Source organism: Prinia subflava, chromosome 15 (genome assembly GCF_021018805.1).
Source record: "Prinia subflava isolate CZ2003 ecotype Zambia chromosome 15, Cam_Psub_1.2, whole genome shotgun sequence".
Lineage (NCBI taxonomy): Eukaryota > Metazoa > Chordata > Aves > Passeriformes > Cisticolidae > Prinia > Prinia subflava.
Genome location: NC_086261.1, coordinates 5966421 through 5989639, shown reverse-complemented (window position 1 = coordinate 5989639; position 23219 = coordinate 5966421). Strand labels below are relative to the sequence as shown.

General features: G+C 49.0%; 1 protein-coding gene across 1 annotated transcript in view; it reads left to right on the top strand.

Moving 5' to 3' along the window:
- Window positions 1-10552: 10552 nt before the first annotated feature.
- Window positions 10553-23219, top strand: part of ST8SIA2 (ST8 alpha-N-acetyl-neuraminide alpha-2,8-sialyltransferase 2) — a 32415-nt gene continuing 19748 nt past the window's right edge. Inside the window, exon 1 of the mRNA XM_063412732.1 lies at window positions 10553-10772. Coding sequence (XP_063268802.1) covers window positions 10675-10772 — 98 coding nt within the window. The 5' untranslated portion in view covers window positions 10553-10674. The remainder of the gene's footprint in view (window positions 10773-23219) is intronic.

Genomic DNA, 23219 nt, shown 5'->3' with positions numbered 1-23219 from the left:
AACTGGGAACTACATTGCCTTTAATCTCAAAGATAAACAGGTTCAGTCATTTTAGATATTACAGTAACATCTGTGGCTTTAAAAAAAATACAAAAATCAACCTGTAGCTGAGCCAATAGGTCCACAGTGTCACTGTAATGCTCGCTTCAAACCGAAATGGAAATCTTTGAAAGTGAGAAGATTTCAAGAGGCTCTTATTAAAGTAGAGAGGTGACTATTCTGGCACTATTGAAGTGAAGGAGAAAGTCACTGTGACAGGCTTGATGACTAATTTCTGGTTTATTCACTCACTGGAACAACTTTGTGAGAAACTTGGAAAATATGTGAAAGGACAAGTGGGCAAGCCACACAAGGCTCTGACCTCAGCAACTTCCCCCACATGAAGGAGCTGCAGCTACACGGGGTGGGAGAAGAATTCCAAGAGTGCCACTGCCCTGTCACTGGCACCTCAGTGCCACACACTGAGAGTCAGCTGAGATGAATCTCAACAGTTTGGGTTCAAAGCAGAGTTAGCAGGGACCAATACCTCTTATCACGGGGAAGAATCACCTCCCTGTTGCAGGATCAGGGTGTTGGTTCCTCCACAGTGAGCAAACCATGCTCTGCTAGAGCAAGGATTTATGGAAAAGTGTCAGGGAAATGAAGAAAGAGCAGGGAGGCAGAACGAGCTGTTCGCATCCTTCAAGTGAAGCAGAGGACTGCCTGTGAAGATGAACTTTAATTTAAACCACAGGGAAGAAGAGTGTTAATGCAACACCCACCTCATGCAGCTTTTCCAATAAGGGCTATAAGACAACAAAAGCAGCTGAAGAGGCTTTTCTCATAGAATCTTCTAACTCACTTAGTAAAGCCAGGAAAGCAAAATTCTTCTGGAGATCTTTCACGTCCTTAATTTGCTGAATCCAAACATTTACATGCATCTATAACCACTGCTGTTTAAATAGAGAGCTCTCCTCAAGTGGGAAGGGTGAGTGTGATGAAGTGTTATGGAGGTTATTAGTACATACCAGAAGCCTCAAGAATTCACCAGCATTTCTATCCAGGATGTGCTAAGATGGCAATACTTGCATGGTGAATGTGTTTTTACTGTGTGTTTTTATGATGTTTTCATTATATGCCTTTATTATGTGGTTATAAGCTGCTAGAATGGAAACAGGAGCTATAAAGTTTGATTGATTGTTATATTCCCATATATAAACGGAGATTATTTTTTTCACTAGAATCTATGAATGACAGACAAGTTTGATTGAGATGCAAGTCCAAACATTAAGTCCACTCCTGGAGTAATCAAATGCAGCTCCTCAAATCAAGTCAATGCTGATGGAATCATAGAATATGCTGAGTTGGGAGGAACCCACAGGGATCATCAAAGTCCTGGCCCTGCATAGGATAAGCCCAATGATGCTGCTGAGCCTTCCTCAAGTCATCAGACCCTCAGCTTTTCACAGCTGGAGAGGTAGCTAGGACACTTGGTCTCTGTGTGTCCCCACAGATCTCCAGGAGCTCAGGCCACCAGAGTTCTGAAATCCCTGAGGCTGAAGCAGGAGCTAAATTCAGAAACCAAAGAGGGTGTCACAGGCTTTTATTTAAGATCCTATTTCTGATGAGGTTTAATTTAGACAACAGAGTCAAGAGCTCCAAAGTGACACCGTGTCCTCATTTAGGGCTTAATATTTTGTGACGTGCAAGGTCTGATGAGTGCTACCAAACTCTCGTGCTCCCCCTGCCCTCCCCATGCACAGTGCAGCCCCAGGTCCCACTGGTGCCTGCACCATCCTGGTGGAATCAGGGATCACTCCAGGGGGAATTGGACTTTGATAATATCTGTTTGTGGTGGCCACAGTGATGGGCTCCTCCCCAGGGCTGCAGGGCCTCAGCACCAGGCAGCATCAGTGAGTGCAGAGCAAATCTTTGTGCAGTCCCCTGGTGTGATACTGGACTTTACAAACCTTCCAAAGCAGGTATCTGTCAGGACAATGAACACTGCTAATGAACACTGCTGCTGGTTTCAGCTGACAGATTCTGCTTTGTTTCTGCTGTACTGGAAGCCTATTCCCTGCAATGCTCCTTTGTTGTTCACCTGCCCTGGAGACAGCAGCTCACTGTGAAATACCCCTCAGGCACCTCATCCTGGACAGAGCCTTTTCTCTTACAGACCTGAGAGGGCTATCAGCACCCAAAATTCCCTGCAGAGGCCTTTGAAGGTGCTGGCCAGCCCAAGAGTGAGGCATGGTGAGGTGTTTGCTGGGAGAGGAAACACCCTGGCTTTCAAGGAAGCAAACCCAAGAATCTCCCTGTAATTTATTTATAGGAAGAAACAAGGGAAATTTTTCATGTTCCTCCGAATAAACCTCTCCCCTGGCTTGACTCAAATAATTCAAAAACCTTGCATGGAGTGGAAGCATTTCCCCATCCTCTGTAGATTTTGTGCTTTGTACTCTTGCCTGCTAAATATATGCCGGCACATATACACCACTTACTGCAGCATGCAGGCTCATGATCTTTGCATGGCTTCTTCCCCTCTAGGACTGCCATAAATAAATCACTAGGTCAGGGAGGCTGTTACATGCCTGTGGTCTCTCTCCCCCGCACTGGTTCTTTTTCTCTCTCCTTCCTCCTTGTGCATTTGTACAGAGCACTCCAACCTGCAAGGAGTGCTCCATGCAGCCCTTCTCCCACGGGTGTTCTGTGCTAGGTGTGATCTGGCAGCAGATCATTCATATTCCTCACCACACAGGACACTAATGATCCCAGATCAGAGCAAAAATTACATTTTGGCACAAGCTGCACTAAAGTTTTCCCTCCCAGGGAAGGTGCTCACTGAGCTGACAAATCAGATTCCCACCGAGGTGGGTTTTGAGCATGTGGTGCTGCAGGGCCAGGAGCAGGTATTCAAAAATTCAGTTTTGGAACCCAGAAGGGAAGTATGATCTTGAAAATATCCTGCCCTGGCTGCTTCTAATGTGATTGGAATGTTTGCAATTTCTTAAGTGGTTTTTGGATCAATGTAGGTGATTTTTCCTTGGTGCTGGCCACCAAAAGGTGAATTCTAGCCAAGAAGGTCTGTTCTTGTTTCACAGGAATCACAGAATCATTAGGTTGGAAGAGACCTCGAGGATCATCAAGTCCAAGCCAACCCCAGCCTCAACTAAACCAGGGCACCAAGTGCCACATCCAATCTTTCCTTAAACAAATCCAGAGATGGTGACTCCATCACCTCCCCAGGTAAACCATTCCAACACTTTACTACCCTTTCTGTAAAAAACATTTTCCTAATATCCAGCCTGTATTTCCCTTGTGTGTCCTCTCATTCTGCCAGTTGTTGTGTGAAGAAAGAGACCAATTCCCACCTGACTACAACCACCCCTCAGGAGGACCTAACCTGGGGCCATGCTCCCCCTGCACCTTCTGGCTGCATCCCTTCAGGGCAAATCCTTTTGCCCTACTTTACTCCTTCAAAATTCCCTTTATTTCAAAGCCTAAGCAATTCCCTCGGCAGCTCTGCCCACCACAAAGGACATGAAGGATGAGAAATATTAGTAGAAAAGAGAAGGAATAAGAAGCATTTATTATTGATGGGGGGCAGAACTACAGTCACCGTAGTTACAGAAATCAAGTGCCTTTCTAGAGCTGAAATGAGGTTTCACATTAAAGGCCTTTTGCACAGCAGTTTTTTAGCTTTTAGCAAGAGGTGGAGAGAAGAAAAAGTTACATTCTTAATGTTACCCTTTTAGGTTTTGTCATCTTTGCTAAATGGAACATATTGTCAGATCTCGTGTTTTCCTGGCAGAAAAGTTCTCATTTGCAAAGGACCATGTGTGCATGTGAATTTTTTTTTTTGTTCCTTTTCTTTTTTTGGTTGTTTTAATTGCTGTTGTAACCTGCACATTTTGTAAATATTTCAATCAATTTTTTCCAAAGCACCCTAAGAGGGAGACGAAAAAGCAAGAGAGTCTTCCTGCAGGTTTTTTCAGGTATGCTCATCACTCAGGTGATAGATTTTTGAGTGCTGTCTTGGATGGCCCAAAGGAGTGTTATAAAGATTTCCCCTTCTTTATCTATCCCTGTGTTGTCACCTGCAGCCCTCTTTTTCCACTCTGACTTCTCCCAGGCGGGAACAATCTGAAATCTCAAATTATTCTTGCAAGAATCCCCTTCTCACACCTTGCAGTGCCCATACACAGTTTGTTCCTTCATCCTACACGTGAGATTGTTTATCCAAACCAGGTTGAATTTACCCCCTCTACATGGCTGTAGAGAGTAATTGGTTTTCTGTCAGGTATAGGACAAGACTAATCAAACCTGTCAGTCTGAAACAGGTCAGAACTAGAGTCAAACATGACCTGTGCTTCAAGGGCCACGAAATGCAGGAATACTGTGCTGGAGGTGTTGCAGAGACAAATCTGAAAGAAATGCCACGTCTTAGCAGCTTTAATTAGAGATAAAAGACAAAATTCAGAACTTGCTGAGGTCTCAGCTTGGCATCTGAACCCTGTATCTGTTTATCAGCCACTTCAATTCTACAATTATAAGTGAGAATTACATATCAGTTTGGACTTATCTCGGGGGGATGTGTTGTTAAATTCAAATCATTGCTGGTTGTGTGCAAGAAATGTGCATCTTTCATACACACTGAGAACGTGAGCATCTTCTGAGTCACTGAAAACATGGCCTTGCTGGGTTAATTATTTCTCTGTGAAGTGGGAAAAAAAGGGTGAAACGTGGGTTAGGGTAGGAGAAAGGAACAAGGAGGAGTCTTGTGTCATTTCTGTTCCATGACTATCAGCAAAATGCTTCTTTGTTCCTCTGGTGACTGTGCAAGACAAACACTGCAAGTGCAGCTTTGAAGAAGAGGCTGGGGCAGCTTGGGCAGTGTGGGATGCCAGCTCTGGCAGTGACATTTGGGCACTGACACCTCCCTGGCTACAGGGCCATGGAGATGCAGCAGCTGTCCTCGTTCCTCAGAGCTGAAACACCTTTCTTCTCCTGCCTTCTGCCCTGGGCATCACAGCAGCTTCACAGAATGAGCAAAACATCCCCAGGCTCACAACACCCCCAAAAAGAGGGGCCCCCATTATGTGTGTGCACATAAACACCCGTGCACACACAGCACTGCCACCCAGTGGCTCGCTAACCACAAAGGGGGGCTGCAAACTTGGTTTAGGGTGGGGTTTTCTCCCCTAAATGCCATTAGCATGGTGTACAAATTTAATATAAGCACATACCCAGCTCTGCCTCCCCGACCTGGAGGTGCCTGGCTTGGCAGGCACACGGGGCCAGGCTGTAGAGTGAGCAAGCTGTGCAGCTGCAGGTGGAAATATCAATTCCTTGGCATCAGGTTCAGGTAACAGGCAATTTGCAATTATCACACATATTCTGCCTTTTCCCTTTTTTCTCCCTTTTCCGTTTTTTTGTGTGCCTGTGGTTAATTGCAAGGGGGAGGACGGCAGACCTTATCTCTCCTGACTAGTGGTGGCAAAACTGAAAAATTGTTTTCATTACCAAGTGGAAGGCTTTTCACATGCAAATTATCGATATCATTGTGAATGTGGCATTTTTATTAATCCAAACCAGCTTATCTGACCAAAAAGAAAAGAAATATCATTCTTGTTTTATATCAAACATTTTGCTCTGACAACAGCGAGTCGTATTTGATGAAATATTGCATGGATCACACCATTTTTACAATTTAGTGCAGGAGAAAAAGAAATAGAAAGGACTAATGGATGGGGTGGGGATTGGGGATTTTTTGATGGATTTGGGGTTGGGATTTTTTGGTTTTGCTCTTTTTATCTTTAAGACACTTCTCCTAAATGCCAGTCAAGTGATGCAAGTTCACATAAGCATTTTAACTTCTGTTCTTTGACATCAAAGAAACTGATCTGGTTTTATAGATGTATTTTTATCTCTCTATTGTGTGCACTTCCCCTCCCAGACTGGGAAAATAAGGTCACGTTCCCTACCGAGTCCATCCTTTTCTATTGATTTTACTTTCTTAAAATCCTAATAGAGCTTGAAATTAATACAGTTTAATTTTCTTCTCCTTTTCTTGTGAACCAACAAAGCTTTCTTATTGCTGCTACACCAGTCTGGGTACAAAGAAGATGACAGACTTGGCATCCTCCTTCCAATGACAAAAATCCTTGAAAAGAGAAAATCAGGAGGGTTTTGGCTCTTTATCCAAGGATGTAAAGGCTCTCCCTGTCTAGAAGATGAGGAGCAGGGGATGCTTCTTCACGCATTTCAGTAGGGGGTGGATCACAGTTATGGACCCCTGTAATGTAAAATTCAGATTCACTGACTTTAGGACAGGTCTAAATTCCTCTGCTTGGGCTGCAACTCAGGGATTAAAAAAAAAAAAAAAAGAAAAAGAGAAAAAAAAAAAAAAGAAAAAGAAAAAGCAATGCCCTATTCATATTCTGCAGCCTGGGACAAACAGCTTGTCCAGTGTCTGGCAGCTCCTCCAGGAGCCAGGTGAATGCACTTCAGTAATGGACATAGCCACTTCAGATCCAGCTGGAAAACATTCACCCAAGGGTGGATGAAGCCAGGTGAGGAGACTGGCAGCTCTGGAAGCTGCTGGGTTGTCACCAGCATCCCCATCCCTGAGCAGAGCTGCTGGGGTGGTACTCTCCAACCCCTTGCTCAGCATGGAGACCAGCAAGAGCATTCAGGAGAAGATGAAGGGCACCAAACCTACTGAATCAGCATCCTTCCTTCCTGCCAGTGAACCTACTGGGGAGGAAAAGACACTTCATGGCCCTTGGGAGTCACCTCTCTTCCGTGGGAGGGTTTCTCCCACGAAAGCAGCGAGAGGCAGGGTCGGTGTCAGCAGTGACGCGATGGAACACGACAGCCCTGGGTAACACAGGCTCCTGTGCCTGCTCCTCACATCACAGCAGTGCTCAGCTGTATAAAACGGGCTGTAAACTTTGCTCATTTTGGCTGACAGATACGATAAAGGTTATGTGTGCTTTACAGCATTCCCAATTTGATGGAGAAAAGTCCCCTGAGACCTCTCGCTGCGCCAGGTCCTAGCATTTGCCTCAGCGTAGCAGGGACTTCATGGGTCATCCTCCCTGCCCCTCCTTTGCTTGTTCAGGAGTCTCTACCCACCTCAATGATGCGTCTCACATAGATTAAAAGCCTTTTAAATATGTACTATTTTTGCACTCTCTGTGCCTTTCATATCCTTTAAATTCATCACCTCTCTGCCAGTTGTTTGTAAATGTCCCCAGGTGTTTGACTCTTATTCTTTGAATCCTTTGAGCTATTGCTGGTGAGTGTGGTTATTACATATTCCTGGTATTTCTCAAAGGCCAAAGGAAAATGTAAAAATGCCATTTCTTTTCTCTTCTCCTTACAAAGCAGAAAATGCAATATTGTTCTGGTGCAGTTACTTTAGCTGCAATGCTAACATTTTGGTTTTTTTAAGTAGACCTTATTGTATTTAGTGCAAATGTTCCAGATACAGAATTACTTCCCCAAATTATTAGGAACCAGAAGATATAATCAGCTTTTATTCTGTTTTAGAACATATTACTCTACCACAACAGTCTATTTGCGACAGTTTGCTCTCATCTTCCTGCAACCCATCTTACAAATGAGACATAAAATTGAGGCTGTGGATGCTTATGGACCCAATCCTGCAACGTTTATGCACCTGTTTAAGCTGAATCATGTAAAGATTCATAGTGAATTGAATGTGCAGAATGACTAACACTTGAGGAACTGTGGCAATTGCTCCAAAGCAGTTCTTCAGGATAAGGGACAATACAAGAAACTGGTGCATTATCAGGGTGCATTATCTGCTGCTCCCCCAAATCTGGCCAGGATGCTGTAAAGGATGGACTTGGAGGGAATGCAGAGTAAACTGTCCTCTCTGTAGTCAGTATTATTATATTAATTTCCTCTTATCACTGCAGTGAGATTCCTGACCGTGCAGAATTTAGCCCTCAACAGTGCAACAAGATCTCATCGCAGTCACACTTGGTGGTGTTATACAGATTTGTTAATTGATTACAAAATAATTCAGCAAGCTGCACTGTTCCTGCATCTTCTATCCAGCTTGCTGCCTCCTCACCTCGAACCAGCTGCACTTCAAGGTCCTGGTCCCTGTGTCTGAAGCCAAATCAGCCAAAGAATGACCTTTTTTTTGACCTACATCTTTCAGAGGAATAAAGCAACAGATGACACCAAGTAGAGGATTCACAGAGCTCTTTGTGTGAGCCTCTAGCAATGGAGCTCTCCAGTGAAGGGCATCAAGCTTAACTCTCAGTTCATCCTGCAAGGAGGATTTTTTTTTCAGTTATTTAATAGCAGCATTTCCATTGAGTTACACAGGAGCAGAGCCAAATCCCAGCGTGTCTTTTAAGAAAAGCTACTCCTCAGCAGAAGCAGCATCTCAGCAGACAGGATGCCCTTGCCCCTGAGAGTCCTTGTCCAGGCAAACCAACTCCTACCGTGCACTGAGCGATCCCCCCACTTATTCCTCAGCCTCCATTGAGATTTCTTGCACATTGACACTGTGATTGGCAACTGAAACACAGAGATCAGACAAAAGAGGCTGAAACACCACCTGGGATGGAGCTGAAAAAGATGCAGGAGCAGATATCTCCATCTGTATTCTCAAGGATGTGTACGAGGAGAAGCCAGCTGCGGTGTGGTGCTCCTGAATCACAGGGGACCGGTGCTCTGCCCCGCTGCATCTCGGGAAGCCCCAATGTCAGACCAGCAAGGTCACCTCAAAGCCTGTTTCCTCATCCTCAGGCCAGTCACACTGCTGTGAAACTCCAGAACACGGTGGGCAAAGGGAGTCCAAGATGAATAAAACAGGAGGAAAACGAGGCTTTTCTCAGATTTACGCAGAAGGTAAATTATGGGGCTACTTACGCCACCTAAAATCACTTTCTCCCCAGGGTCCTGAACATGCTCTATTATAAAAGCTGTATACTGGAGTGTAAATTTTCCATATATACTACAGTATAATTGTACCAGACTCACCCGTGTTGTATTTTTTTACCTATAAATGTAATGGTGATTTGTTTGTCTCCTCTTTCTACAAGAGTTTCAGAATCCCCAGGAAAGCACATGGGCCATAACACGCTCCTTCCACCATTTAATCCAGATAAAGAAAAGAGTCTAGTGCTGAGTGTGCCTTCCCATACACGATGCTGGTGTTAGGCATCCCTGTACATATGGACAGCTTTATCCTGGTGCAAGGCACCTCGGCAGGAATCACACAACACTGGCAGTGTATCACACTGTACTTCTGAATTGATGCAAAAAGCCGTGCACAGAAGGGAAAATGGCAGCTTTCCAAGTGGCCCCAGTTAATAGCTCTGTTTTGCTTAATGGTGCCTCCCATTCAGACTAAAGATGCTGTTTTAAATATGTAAGCAATTAGTATCTCTCGCTCTCAACACATCTGTGCTGCTTCTCTCTGCTGCATTATAAATCTACAGCGTGCCTCTCCAGCTCGGCAGTGCATATATCACCAGATATTCTGATTTTCAGCAACTTTCTGGTCTGGAAGAGTTGTGCTTGGATTTGGCTCTGCCAGGCTGGCCTTGCCTAGACGCTGACACAGCCAGCCTCTCCTCTCCAGGTCTGTCACTGGACTAACAGAGAACAGGGATATAGGAAAAAGCACCTCTTGGTGGTTTTTTGGCAGATCTTTGGTCCAGCCAGTACTTTTGTGTTTTTCCCAGCTTTCACACACTTTCTGTGTAGAAACTGCCGTTTTTTCTCTCTGTAACAAAACCCAAGGGTGCCTGTAGCCTGCGGGAGGATGTTTGCAGGGGTTGCAATGTGGTTGAGATGCAGCCAAGCATCTCAGCAGCAGAACACCTACCTTGCAGTTTTGCTCTTAAATAAATTCTGCCTGCTCAAACTCCAGCGGGATCTAGAGTCACGGTAGGACCAGTGCCATGGTTATGACGGTCAGTATTTATAGGAGTGTAAGGAATCATTGTTGCTAAAATAGCGACTGATAGTAATAGAACTGGGTGTGATGTGTTATTCAGCTATATATATGTATATATATTTTTTTAATTTTTTTTTTAACGGAGTGTGTTCCATGCCAAGAGCTCTGTTATTGCCCGTCCCTCGCAAGGGAGCAGAAGGTACATCCACCGCACCGCGCGCGGGAGTTCCCGTTGTCTGATTTTATTGCAGTTTTTGTCCTTTCGGGGAGAAGCCGCCCCGCCTGCGCGGTGCCCACCCCCTCCCCGGCCAGGACCGACCCCGCCACACCGCGCGGTGGGCGCAGGGGAGGAGACGGCACAGAGGAGTGCGGGGCTGGCAGGGTCTGCCGGGGGCTGGCAGGGTCTGCCGGGGGCTGCCCGGGGCTGCGGGGGGCTCGCAGGGCGCGGCGGAGGCGGCGGCTCCCGGCCCCCCGCGCTCGGCCCCGGGGCGCGCTGCGGCCGCTGCGGGACGCGCGGGCCGCGGGGACGCGCCGCAAACTTTAGCGGCGGGGGGCGGCGGGGCCGAGCCCGCCCCGAGCGCCCCCTCCCCGCCCCTCCGCAGCCTCCCCGCGCCGGCGGGGCGGGCCGGGGGCGCCGAGGGGCGGAGCGGCCCCGCCGGGCGGCGGCGGCGCCGAGCCGGGACGCGGCGCCGGGCTCCGCACCCCGCGGAGCGGCGCGGAGCGGCCCAGCCCGGCCCAGCCCCGGAGCCATGCCGCTGCCGTGCCGGGGCTGGACGCTGGCGCTGCTCACGCTGCTCGTGGGTTTCCTCATCTTCGCCGATATCTCGGAGATCGAGGAGGAGAGCGGGTAAATCCCCCGGCCCCGCGCAGAGGAAGGGGCGCGGAGCGGTGCTGGGGACCGGGGAGGCGGCGGCGGCGGCGGAGGGGGCGGGCGCCCGGACAGTTTCTTTGTCTCCGGCTCTCCCGGTTTTTGCCGTGCCCAAGTGGGAAGGGAGCGCGCTGCGCTCCGGCGCAGCTCCGCGGGGCCGCGGGCAGCCCCGGGCGGGACCGCCCCGCCGCCGGGCAGGACCGGGCAGGACGGGGCAGGACGGGCACGGGGCCGGGGCAGGGCTGCGGGAACAGGCACCTCTGAGAGACGCGGTGGTACCGGTCCGAGTAGGGATGCTGGAGCAGGTACCGGTCCTTCAGGGATGCTGAGATACCGGTCCGAGCAGGGATGCTGGAGCAGGTACTGGTCCTTCAGGGATGCTGAGATACCGGTCCGAGCAGGGATGCTGGAGCAGGTACCGGTCCTTCAGGGATGCTGAGATACCTGTCCGGAGAGGGATGCCAGAGCGGGTCCCGCCCCGTTACAGACACTGAGGTACCGGTCCGGGTGGGGATGCTGGAGCAGGTACCACTCCCTTTACAGACACTGAGGTGCCAGTCCGGGCAGAGATGCTGGAGCAGGTACTGCTCCCGTTAGAGACGTGGAGGTCCTTTTAGAGAGGCTGAGGTACCAGTCCAGGGATGCTCTATCAGGGACAGGTCTGGGTAAGGGTGCTGGGGGGCTTCCAGTCTGATTAGAAATGTTGGAGCAGATCCTGGTCTGGAGAGAGGGATTTTAGCACGGGCGGTGCTCAGGTGCTGATGGACGGATGGAGCAGGTCCCTAAGTGGGATACTGGTGTGAGTGGTCTGCTGGACAGGGATGCTGGGGCAAGTTGCAGCCCAGCTGGGGGTTAGGTGCCCCTCTGGTCCAGATGGGTGTGGTGGAGAGGGCAGCAGCTGATGGGAGTGATGGATAACTGACCAGTCTGAGGGTGGATGAGGGACCAGTGTGTGGGGTAGGAGAGATTGAGTAGGGATCAGTTGAGTTGGGGTGATGGAGCACAGAGCTTCACCCACTGGTGTGTCCCTGTGGGATGCATTAGGGGTTTCATGATCACCCCTTACTGATCACTGTCATGGTCAGTGTTTACCTGCAGGTGCCACGTATGGCAGGGGCTAAAGCAGCCTGTCAGTCTGAGGAGCAACACCCTTCCCACCCCATAAACCCCATCTCTGAGGTCTGCTTGGAAATTTAGGGGATGAGAGGAACAAATGCAGAGAGGAAGGTTTGCACTAACTTGAGGAACTTGCTACAGCAATGTGGAAAAACAAATCATTTTAGTAATGGGGTGTGCACTCAGGGCACCCAAATGACACAAAGGTCTTTCTGTTTGGGCTTTGTCCACTGTATTACACCAAAACAAACACCTTTATGAGATTATAAATGAAATGCAGTGATGTTTGTTTATCGTTTCATTGTTATGTTATGCTGGGTGCCACAGGCAAGAAGTGCTTAAAGGTCAGTAGCCTTGTCCAGAAACATCCAGCACCAGACTATGGGTTACCAGGGTAGATGAATTGTTGCTCTGCAATGAGCTGGCACTATCTATATAATAATAAAGGAAATTAAAGTCTTCTGATGCATCCTCCCCATTGGACAGGCTGCTCTGATCCCTTTGCTTTCTTCTCTTCTCCTTTTCCGGCTTCTGTTCTTTCTTCTCTCTCCTCCCCTATCTGCTAGATCTACCCACTAGAACTTGCTGTGCCCTTATTGAAAATCTATTCTGTTTTGTTACTTACTTGTCCTGTTTTTCACCCTGTTTCATTAGGGATTCCCAGTATTGTGTCTTTTTTCTCCTCTCTTTTCTGTACATTGTATGGAAATTGGCTGTTTGCTGGCTGCTTATCTCCAAACCCTGGCATCTGAGTTTGTTGCTGTAGTTCCTCCAAGGAAGTACTGCCAAGCGGTGCGGCGGCAGAGGCGGCAGAGGGTCAGATGAGTTCTGTCAGAACAGCGAGCAGCTTGTTCCACACAGCTTCAGAAATGGTAGTGCAGGAGGGAGCTGGCAGAGGAGAGGAGCACCCTGCACCCAGGGGTGAAGGAGGGTCCTGTGTCCCATGTCCTCTGACACACGTGATCACCAAACCTTTCACAGATCAGTGCCCACTTCAGCTGTGCTTCCCATACAGGGATGAACAGAGCAAAGGTGGACCCTGCTGTATTAATTATATATTATTTAATCGTGAAGTCGGGCAAACTGAACCTTTCTTTTGCTTTGTCCTCTCCCACACACTTTTCCCCATTGTATCTCTGGAGTGTTGTGGGTTTGATGAGCTCCTCCATCCCAAACACAAGTAAGGGACCAAACACTGCTCACCTTGCACAGAAGCCTGGCACAAAGGGCACTTCATCGCTGTGTGCTGCCATGGTGCCAGGAATGGTGAGCATGGTGCTCTGACCTGGCTGACATGTATTGCTGTGGTGACAGGGAAAAGCAGAGTGCCTGATGTGCAGCAGGTCAGGGGATGATAGAGGGTTTTCAGCTGTGGGAGCCACACAATAGCATTTTTTGTTAACAGGTCCTGTAGGTAAAGGGAACTGTGTGACAGCAAAAGTGCACAGCAGTGTGGAGAAGAGACCCTTCCAAAGTTTTCCAGGAGCTCTCTGTGTGTCCAGGAGGGAACAGCTCCTCTCCATGAGAGGTTTGGGAGATGCTCTATATTTGTGCAGCTTTCTCCCACATCAGGAATATTTGGCTGTTGTATTGTGTGGCTCAGCCTCCTCCTTCACACCCCCCCAGACCACCCTGGGTTCTGTCAGTGCAGCAGGGAAGGAAGGAGGTGCCCAGCTGTCCCCTGGCATGCTGCTGGCACTGAGGGGGGCTGGGAAACATAGGCAGGTGCAACTCTTTTCTTCTTTTTCCTTGGCATCGAAACGCTCTCTAATTATTGTGAGGAATAAACAGCTTGCCCACTTTTACACGTACCCTGCCCCCTGCCTGTGATTTGGATTGTCTTTGGAAGAACGTGCCTCGTACGGGTGGGAGTGGGGAGGAACAGATTTCTCTCACCTACAAACACTGAGAAATTTCAGAAAGAAAATGTGTAACGTTCATTAGGTAAAAAGTAAGAGACAATATAATACTACTGGCAAAAGGACAAAAAAACCCAAACCCATGCTGTTCCTCTGTACAATAAGTTCCCTGCATCGCAGGTGAAGGGAGGTAGGAGCCGAGGGCACCTGGAGCTGCTCTGCCTTGCCAGAGGCTTCTGAGAAAGATGTTTGTGCCCTAAGCAGTCCCGTCTCACTCCTCTAGACATCCTTATACCACCTCCCACAGCCAGGAGATGCTGAAACAAAGAGGTGTCGGGGCAAGGATGAAAATTCAGCAGTTTCTCGCTCCTGGTGCTGCGCGGCTCTTGCTTAGCCCGTTCCTCCCACCCTGCAGCCACCCCTGGGCGCGGGTTTTACCCTGCCACGTCTTTGTCACTGTCTGCACGTGTCACCCGCGGGTGTGTGGCTTGGGTCGCGGAGCTGTGGGATGCCGGTGCCGGTGGGATGCCGGCGGGATGCTTTGGGATGCCGGTGCCGGTGGGATGCCGGCGGGATGCTTTGGGATGCCGGTGGGATGCTTTGGGATGCCGGTGCCGGCGGGATGCTGGCGGGCAGGGACACTCTCCCCCCTCGCCGCCGTGTGCTGCTCCGTGAAGTATCGCTGTGGTGAGTGGTCCTGGCACTTTGTTCCCCAGCAGGCAGCTGGTTCCGGGCTGCTGAACTTTTCCTGCAGCCCGGTGGCGCCTGTGTTTCCATGCACCGCTCCCGCTCTTTGTTTCGCTGGCAGCGAACAAAAGAGGCGCTCCCGGCTGTCTGGGGGAGCGCCGATGCCATCGCAGCCATTCCTCCATCGGGGACAGGGCAGCGGGACAGACCTGTCCCCGCAGAGGGGACAAAGGGCTCGGCATCGAGCGGGGTGATTATTGCCGGTGATGAGGAAAACGCTGCTCCGGTTTAAGGGGACTGTCTTTGTTACTCTGCGCCTGCTGCTGCGGTTCTGCAGGGGTCCGGCTGTGTCCTGATTGTCTGTAGAGGGAGCTGGTGACCCGCTGCCACCAGGTGACTTCTCGAATTAGCTCTGAGCCATCTTAGGGAGCACTTGACACTTGGTAATGGGTTGGTCTTAATATGAGTCAACCTTTTCCGCGCTAGCCCAGACCACATGCCTTTCCATGCTGATTGCGAGAGGAATTTTATTCTGCTCGCACTAAGCGAGGAATAGGAGTCGCTGATATTGCTGGCCTGCCTGCCGGGGAGCTTGTCAGTAAATTGCCACTTTTTCCTCCTGTGCCCTTTTCTGACGCCTGCCTTTCAAAGGCTCGGGAGGAGAGATTTTGTGTCCTTTATGGAGGCTGCTGCACTCGCTGTGAGCGGGCTGCAGTCGTAACACTTCTTGTCAGGGTTGGTCCATGGGGTATAAATGTCCTGCTTACATCTTCCAGGCTGTGATTTACTGCACCTAGCCCAGAGTTAGTCCAAGACTTGCTCTCCACCACAAAGTTTTTGCTGGAGAAAGTGCTGCATTCTGCCAACAAGCGTTTTTGTCTGCTCACACCCTGGGTGTGTGCAAGCCAACAATTATCCAGGTTGGGCTGGAGGAGGAATAGCTCCCAGCAGGACAGGACCCCGCAGACATCCTGGAAGTATTCATGTAAATGGAGCCAAAGGAGACCTTTGTACTCCCTGGGTATGGCAGGGCTTTAATAAAAGCTCCGTGACACATCAGTGTGGAAAATAAAAGCAGAGTTGGAGCACTGATTTGAGTAAGAAAATACTCAGGGTAGGCTTTGATTGCAGCTCTTCTGACAATAACCTGAGCACAAGCAGCCGATTTGAGCTTGGCTGCAGAGCTCCCTCTCCTCCCCATGAAACTCTCCCTCACCTCCTGGGGCCCTGCAGGGGCAGGGTGGGCTGCCACAGAAACACATCCAAACCCCTGTGCTCCTGCCTGGAGCAGGCTGAGGGAGATCAATGTCCACAGCTTGTTTCCTTAAGCTGAGCTTTGAGAGAGTGGTGGGAGCAATGGTACCTGCAGGGAGGGCTGGGAGCAGCAGCATGGAAAGCACTCACAGACTCCAAGCAAGCCAGTGGAACAACAAAAGAAAAGCCAGTGCTAAGGAATTTCCAGTGCATCTGTTGAAAAGTTACTCCACAGTTCAGTACTGGTTGTCAGCAGCTTGCAAGACCCCCAAGGAGGAAATTTCTGGCCTTGCTAGGGAGGAGAGCTGTGGTAGGAGGATGCAAATCACCCCTTCTTGGCTGTAGTGTTGCTGTAGCCAGGCCAGTTCATGCAACAATGAAGACAATAAAGCAGTTCCCAGCAGGGCTTCAGGTTTCCTTTCTGCCCAGGTGGGCTTTTTGTGTCCCACCCTGCAAGTGCACAGTTCCAGTCGGGAATACCAAGGAACCCTTCCTGTTCCAGCAGAGCACCAGGAGCTGCCAGTGCTGGCTCGTTTAGCGAAGGCTTGTTGAGCACTAACGATGGGTTCAGAGATTCTGCCTCAGCAGAGCCCTGGCTGCTCCTCTGGGACCAGGGCCAGCAGTGACACAGCAGATCCTGCTGCCACCACCCCTCCCAGCCTTCCCCAGGCATCACCAGCCCCCCCAGCTTTCCCCAGGCATGGATGAACTCAATGGGTGAATTTTCTCTTACATGACAGGTGGGCTTTGGATCTTCCAGGAAAAGCATTTAACAGGAGCCTTTATCTTTCCTTGGGCTTTCAGGCTGTCCTAATGTTAAGATAAGAGGAAATGGCCTCAACTAGCACCAGGGGAGGTTTAGATTGGATAGTAAGAAAAAGTTCTTCACTGAGAGGTCTGACAAACATTGGCACAGGCTGCCCAGGGATGTGGTGGAGTCATGATCTCTGGAGGTATTTAAAAGATGTGTAGATGTGGCTCTTAGGAACATGGTTTCATGCTGGACTTGGCAGTCTTGGGTTGACTGTTGGACTCAGTGATCCTAAATGATATTTTTAATCTAGATGATTCTGTGATTCTATAGGTATTTTGCTTTTTCATCCTTGAGAATAGCACTACTTAAATACAGCAGGCACAGTTGCTATAAAAACCAAAATTGTTTCAAACCCGACTTCTTCTAATTGCCTCCCACATTTGTTTTCCCTGGGCCTGGGTCATCCTCAGCAGCAAGAAATGAGCCCAAAATACAACATTAGACAATAATTATTTTGCTGTTTCTCTGGCTTCCATCCCCTGTTGCCTCAGGAAGCAAGGAAGTTCCCTGGCAAAGTAAATTCACTGGAGTTGCAGAGTTCCAGGTGTCCTTCAACAAACCCCACTGCAGAGCAGACAGGTGTCAGCTTGTCACTCACTTGCAATGCAATAGAAAAAGAAAGAAATAAGGAAAGGGAAACAAGGAGAGTATCTTTACAGCTCCTTTTTCTTCACGTTTCCACTGTAAATCCTTGTCTTGGCTGGCAGCAGCCTTTTTGGTGGTGGCACCCTTGGGGGATGCATCTTCACCAACAGCAGCAGAACTGGCTGTGATTGGGAAGTGAAAGGACTGACCCAAGGAAATGGGCACAGCACTGCTGAAACCTGCCAGAGCAGTGACTGTGGTGTGGGGTGAGAGCTCTTTCCAAACTTAAGTCTGAATACTTCTTGCTATTGCAGATCAGGTCCTTGTTACTGCATGCAGAAATCCCCTGGGAATATCCCAAACACAAACCCCAGGCTCACCGTCTTTGTGCTGAGCATGCTGTCCCTCCCTGTACAGTGCTCTCCATAGGCAGGGCTGCTTTGAAAAGCACATTTTGTCACAGTTTTGGAGTGCTCTCTCAAGGCATCCTCAGTCAAACAGCATCCCAGTGGGCTCCAGGTATCACCCATGTGTCTGGCAGCTCTGAATCCAAGGATGGTTCTTGCAGCCAGGCTTTGCCAGCACCTTCAGGAATATCACTCAGCTCTCAGCCAGCAGCTACAACAGGGGCTGTGCTTCCCCTGCAAAGGGAAAATGAGATGTCATGAGGTATCTGCAGCATCTTTTCAGACACCCAGAAGCACACTCAGCAGCTGCTCAGTGGGTAATTAAACTTCTTATTGCTGCCTGGATTTCCATGGTGTAGCTTTGTGAGCCAGGGAGGAGAGAGGAGGTCAAGCTCTGAAACCACCATGGGCTTTCAGTATTTGGCAACTGAGCATTGTGATCTGTGATCTGCATCCCTGTGAAGGTCCTGGGATGGCTCTGTTGCTGGTTGTGGGGTGTAGCTCTCACACAAGCACTCTTGGTGTAGGCAGCAGATGTTATTTTGGGGATGCTCATACAGAAGAATTGTCCCAGGAGGATGTCTCTGCCCAGGAGAGGTCCCAGCATCCACATCAACAGTGGAAGAAGAAACCACATGAGACCTTCAGTATTCCAGTATGCTGCACAGAGCACTGGGAAAAGAGATGAGAGGGCTGTAGGAGGATGAGCCCAGGGGCCCACAGTCCCATATGATAAAGTTTCATGTTGTACCAGTTCCCAAGGTATGTGGCACCCAAGATGCAGGAGCCACTGGGATTTCTGGCTTCTGGGACACCAATGCTCAGGGTAACAGGTTCTGCTGCAGGCCTGATGCTCTGCTGTTTGTGTTCCCTGAGAGCTCTGCTCTGTTAGCAGAAAAAAATACCTCAGGACAAATGTATAGTGTAGACATGTTTTGTAAGCAGTGAGGCTTTTGACTCAGCTACTTTCTAGATCTTCCCTGCACTCTTGGGGTTTTTACCTTCTCCCTGCCAGAAGGGAAAGAAGAGAAAGAAAATATATTACACAAATATATACAAAATACACAGATACACACACGGCCCAGTCCCAAGCCCTTCACTGGGTCTTTTTTGCCCGCTTCAATGTCTGTCTCTTTGCTGGTGATTTCATTTACACAGCCAGAGGAAAAGAGCTGGTGCCAGGAATAATATTTTAAAGATGAAGGAGGGAATAAGGTCCTGCCAGTTCACAGGATGGGGAGAGGGGAATTGTCTGTCGTTTTATCCCTGTGAATATTTTGTCTTTAGAGCAGTGACAGAACAAGAGCATCTTGAGGTGATTGAGTCAGGCCATGCTGACATTGTGGCAAATGCAGGTGGATGTGAGAGCTGACACTCCACAGGTGTGAGGGACACTTTTCTGGCTCAGGAAAGCTCCTACTGGGTTGGGCCCAGAGCTCAAGGCAGGACAGGGGTTTGGTCACCCCAGTGCAGAGCGATCCCCAGCAGTGTCCTGGTGACAGGCTGCCACGGGCACCTCTCCCATCGCCTCGTGTCCATTTGTTGTGAGAGCTGCACTGTTCCTGCTGATTTGTCACGGGTTTTGTCTCATAAGTGTTTCAGACTAATTGGCACGTTCCTTATTAAGCAATAGCTGTCTGTTTTGCAAACCCCTGTGTCTCCATTCCGTGGTGTCCTCAGCAGACACTTGCAGTGGTTGCACACCGTGACTCACAGCCAGACAGAGATGTCAGGGTCAGACCCTGCTCACATTCACTCAGGAGCTGATGTGGAGCCACTGTCACCACCTGGCAGGCAGGGATGCTGAGCACCCCGACCTTCCCACCCTCCTGTGGTCCCTGGGAAGGAGGCTGCAGGGTGGCTGATGTTGTGGAGGTGGGATTGGGGTGACCAAATTAACAAGGCTGCTTTGCATGGGACTGACAGGTCTGCATTTCCCATGACATGAGCCATGAGCCATTGGCTGGTGCCTCACTGGTGCTTGCTGGAAGATGCTGCAGTGCCAGCCTGGCTGCTCCTCATGTACCAGACCTGCCCTGGGACCCCAGCTGGACCAGGTGATGTTTCTGAAAGCCATAACACGGGCACACTTTCCCAAATGAGACTGTATGACTTGATAGAACTAAGCTTGGAACACTAAAAGTAGCACCTGATATTTAGGAAATTTTTGACACTTGGGCTGCCAAGCTGTGACAATATAATGGAGTGAGTTTTTTTAAACACACTGAAGTGTTATTTGGAACATCTCGTCAAGATGTATTGCAGGATCTTCTGTCCTAGCAGACAGGTGCTTTAGAATTGTCTTCCCAGTTAGTCCCTTGCTTGCCTGGGGAGTGTGGGTACCACAGCTACCACCCAGCAACCACCACTTCTGTTCATCACAGTCTCCCACATCTCAGGATGAGAGAGCCTCCAAAGCAACTGGTGGAATGTCACAGGAATGGCCTGCAAGGGTCTGATGTCCCAGCTTCTCCCAGCATTTAATGAGATTGGATGCAGGAAGGCGAGATGATGCTGGAGCTTGGGAGAGCAGCATTCCTGGAGAGGGGAGCAGTGCCAGGAGAGTGCACAATGGACTGTTTGAGTGCAGGATCTCAAGGTTCAGAAATGCATCTCTGAGCCCATCACTTCTCATCTAGCTTTGGCTTTTGTTTCTAATTTGCAAATTGATTTACATGTGGGGCTAGCCAGCCCTTCCTCTTAGAATTTGTCTCTCCTGGGACAGCAGAGCATTTGGTGGATGTGGGTAGATTTTGACCTAAACTCCACAGTAACCACTTGAGTGTCTAGTCAGAAGCCCACAAGGGGACTTATGAAGGGGGCTTTTTCCGTCTTTCCAGCCACACTCTGGTGGAAAACCAGGACACAATCTCTAAGGAGTCCAGGTCAGATTCTGGGCTCAGTTTCTTCTCACTTTTGGCTCCTGGGACACTGTTGCTTGTCCATCCTGCAGGGTAGGGCTGGACAGGTTGGCATTTGGAAGCCAATTACTTCTTTTTCGTAGACAACTTGGAAATATGACAATTTTTCCCCAAAAGCCCTGGAGTGCCTTTGCTGTCCTGCTACTCTCAATACAAACCCTGAATTTCAGTAAAGGGGAAGGAGGGTTGAATCCTGTGTCCTCATCCACATTTCACAGCACTGTGAGCATCAGCAGGAGCAAATCTCCAAAGTTTGGGAGGAGGAGAGCCGTCTATATCCTTCATTTCCAGTGGCTGGGCAGTGTATCCTCTCCCCCAGAACTGTTAGTTATGGTGACTGGCTCTCTGGCCACAACACAGGAACCTGCAGAGGGACTGGGAACATCCCACTCCACATCCCCTCCACACTTGGCTGCCTTGGGGAAAGCCCCTGGGTTGGGAGGACAGGGATTTTGGGTGGATGGTCTCTAGCTAGGCCTGGCATCATGCTCATGCTCTCTCTAGATAGAAAATAGCAGTTCTGGTCTTGAGGAAAACATCAGTGCAGTCCTTAAAAAGCAAAGTAAATATAGGTGGTGATTTATTATTTTTTTAAAAATAGATACAGACTGCCTTAATGGGCACAGTCTGCAGCCATCTCTGGAGACTGTTGGCTGCCTCTGCTTTTTGGGCCAGTGAAACCTTTGCAAATCCATTCCTGTGGTCCTCTGGGCCCTCTCACCCAGCAAGAGCCATACCCACTCTCAGCAAATAAAGAGCAGCACTTTCAAGAGGACAGGTCTGCTAGAAGCTCACAGTGCCTGCTCCTGGCTTGTGGAACTCATTTTATGGTGTTAAGGGCCAAGCCACTTCACCCCCAGTGTCCCAGCTGTAAAACAAGGATCATAAAATGCACCTAACATAAAAGCAGGTTGTGAAAACCCTAATTAGTAGGTGTTAGTCTTTTGAATCCCTCAGGTAAAAATTGTGGCACTCTGAACTCCCTTCCTGGGGAATTCAGGTGGATAAATTCAGCCTAATAATCCCTCAAGACACTATTATCTAACTTTTACATGGAGGAGGGAGAAGAGGGAGGACTTGGGTGGGGAAGGTCAGGAAGAGGCAGGGGTTTTGTTCCACCAGGAATGAGCTTCACAAATGTGGTTAAATGCAGGAGGGTTGGAACAAGATGATCTTTAAGGTCCTTTTCAACCCAGATCATTCCGTGAGCTATGAAATGGGTGGTTGGGTATGGCTGGAATTCCCAGTTAGTTGCTTCCCATGCTTCTCATGTGTTTTGCCTGCCACAGCTGCTGCAGGGAAGCAAGACTTGGGGGCAGACGTGGTAAAATACCTACAGAAAACACATTTTTTCCAGTTTGTGAGCCTGGGAACGTGGGCACGTGGAGTCTGCTCGTAGAGATGCGCTCGCCCAACGAGGCTCTGTGACCTACTTGTTCAGTCAAAGCAGCTTTGATTTCACGTGTGGAAGTGGCTCCGAGCGAGACCAAACTCACCTAGCAACAATTAAGAGAAGCATTTAAGAAGCGGGAAATGATGAAAAGGGAAGTAAAAACCCCAAACAGGCCCATTCACAGGGGGTGAATGGAAGTCTTTGCATACCTGATTTGTCACAAATTATTCATCCAAGAAGATTTGGGCCTGAACCATAAGACAATTTTTCTTTTACATCCTCTGATATATGAATCAGTGTCGCTTTACATCTGAGCACAGAACGTTTTGACCTATATAATATATTAGATAGTGGCAATGCAGCTTGAAAATCTCAGCAAAAATGAGAAAAGATGGCATAAGCCAGCAAGATGGCATTAGCACATATAGATGCAACTTATCACTGGAAAACATCCCAACAGAAGCCCAAAGAAAAATGTTTTGTAAATAATAGGATTAGGAAGCAGGTTGGTACTTTGTGGAGCTGGCTATACAATGAAACTGATAACAACTAGATTAATAAGGCAATTCAGTCCAAACACAGTGTAGCACTAGAAAGCTTTTCAAAATCAATGCTATCTGTGCTATTTTAATCGAGGTTGGTCTTTGCCTTTTGAAGCAAAGAGATTTGAAACTCTAGGTCAGGAAGGTATAAAATGGACTGGGGTTTTTTGGTTTGTTTGGTTTGTTTTTTTTTTTAACATGTACTTCTTAATTAGTATCCTCCATTTCTAAATGTTTTCCTCCTCCCAGGTGGGGGAAGTGAAGGCATACAGGGATCCTGGCTTGCCTGTGTTGGTAATGAAGTGTGGCAGACCCTGGGAAATGCTTGCTTGGCTCAGTTGCTGGTGTTTTGAGCAGCTGGTTTGTCTGGCTGGGACCCACCCGTGGCAGAGCTGAGCAGGATGGCTGGGCAGGGCCACAAACCCCACAGCATCCTACAGCACACGTTGCCTTCCTCTGGGCAAAGGGAGATTGTAGGGAAAACATCCTGAAATTGTAGTGTGGCACACAAAGCGCCTAAAGACTGACAGATTTGAGCATTTTAAGATCCACTAAAGCAGCTCAGACCTTCAGCCAAGTGTCATGTCTCAGCTTTGGGCAGTCTCCTTGTCTTGGAGAGAGAAGCCAAGCCTGGCACAGGGAGCAGTGTCTTTGCCAACATCTCAGGTGTCCACGAGAGCATCGTGTCTGCTGCTGGCCAGCAGAGCAGTGATCCCAGTGCCATGGGAAGATGGTTAGCAGAGCCTTGCCTTCCTCCACCAGTAAGCTTCCCCTCCATGTTCATTTATGACAGAAGAACCTTTGTGCCTCTGTCTGCATTGCAATGTTTTTGCTTTTCACAATGTGTG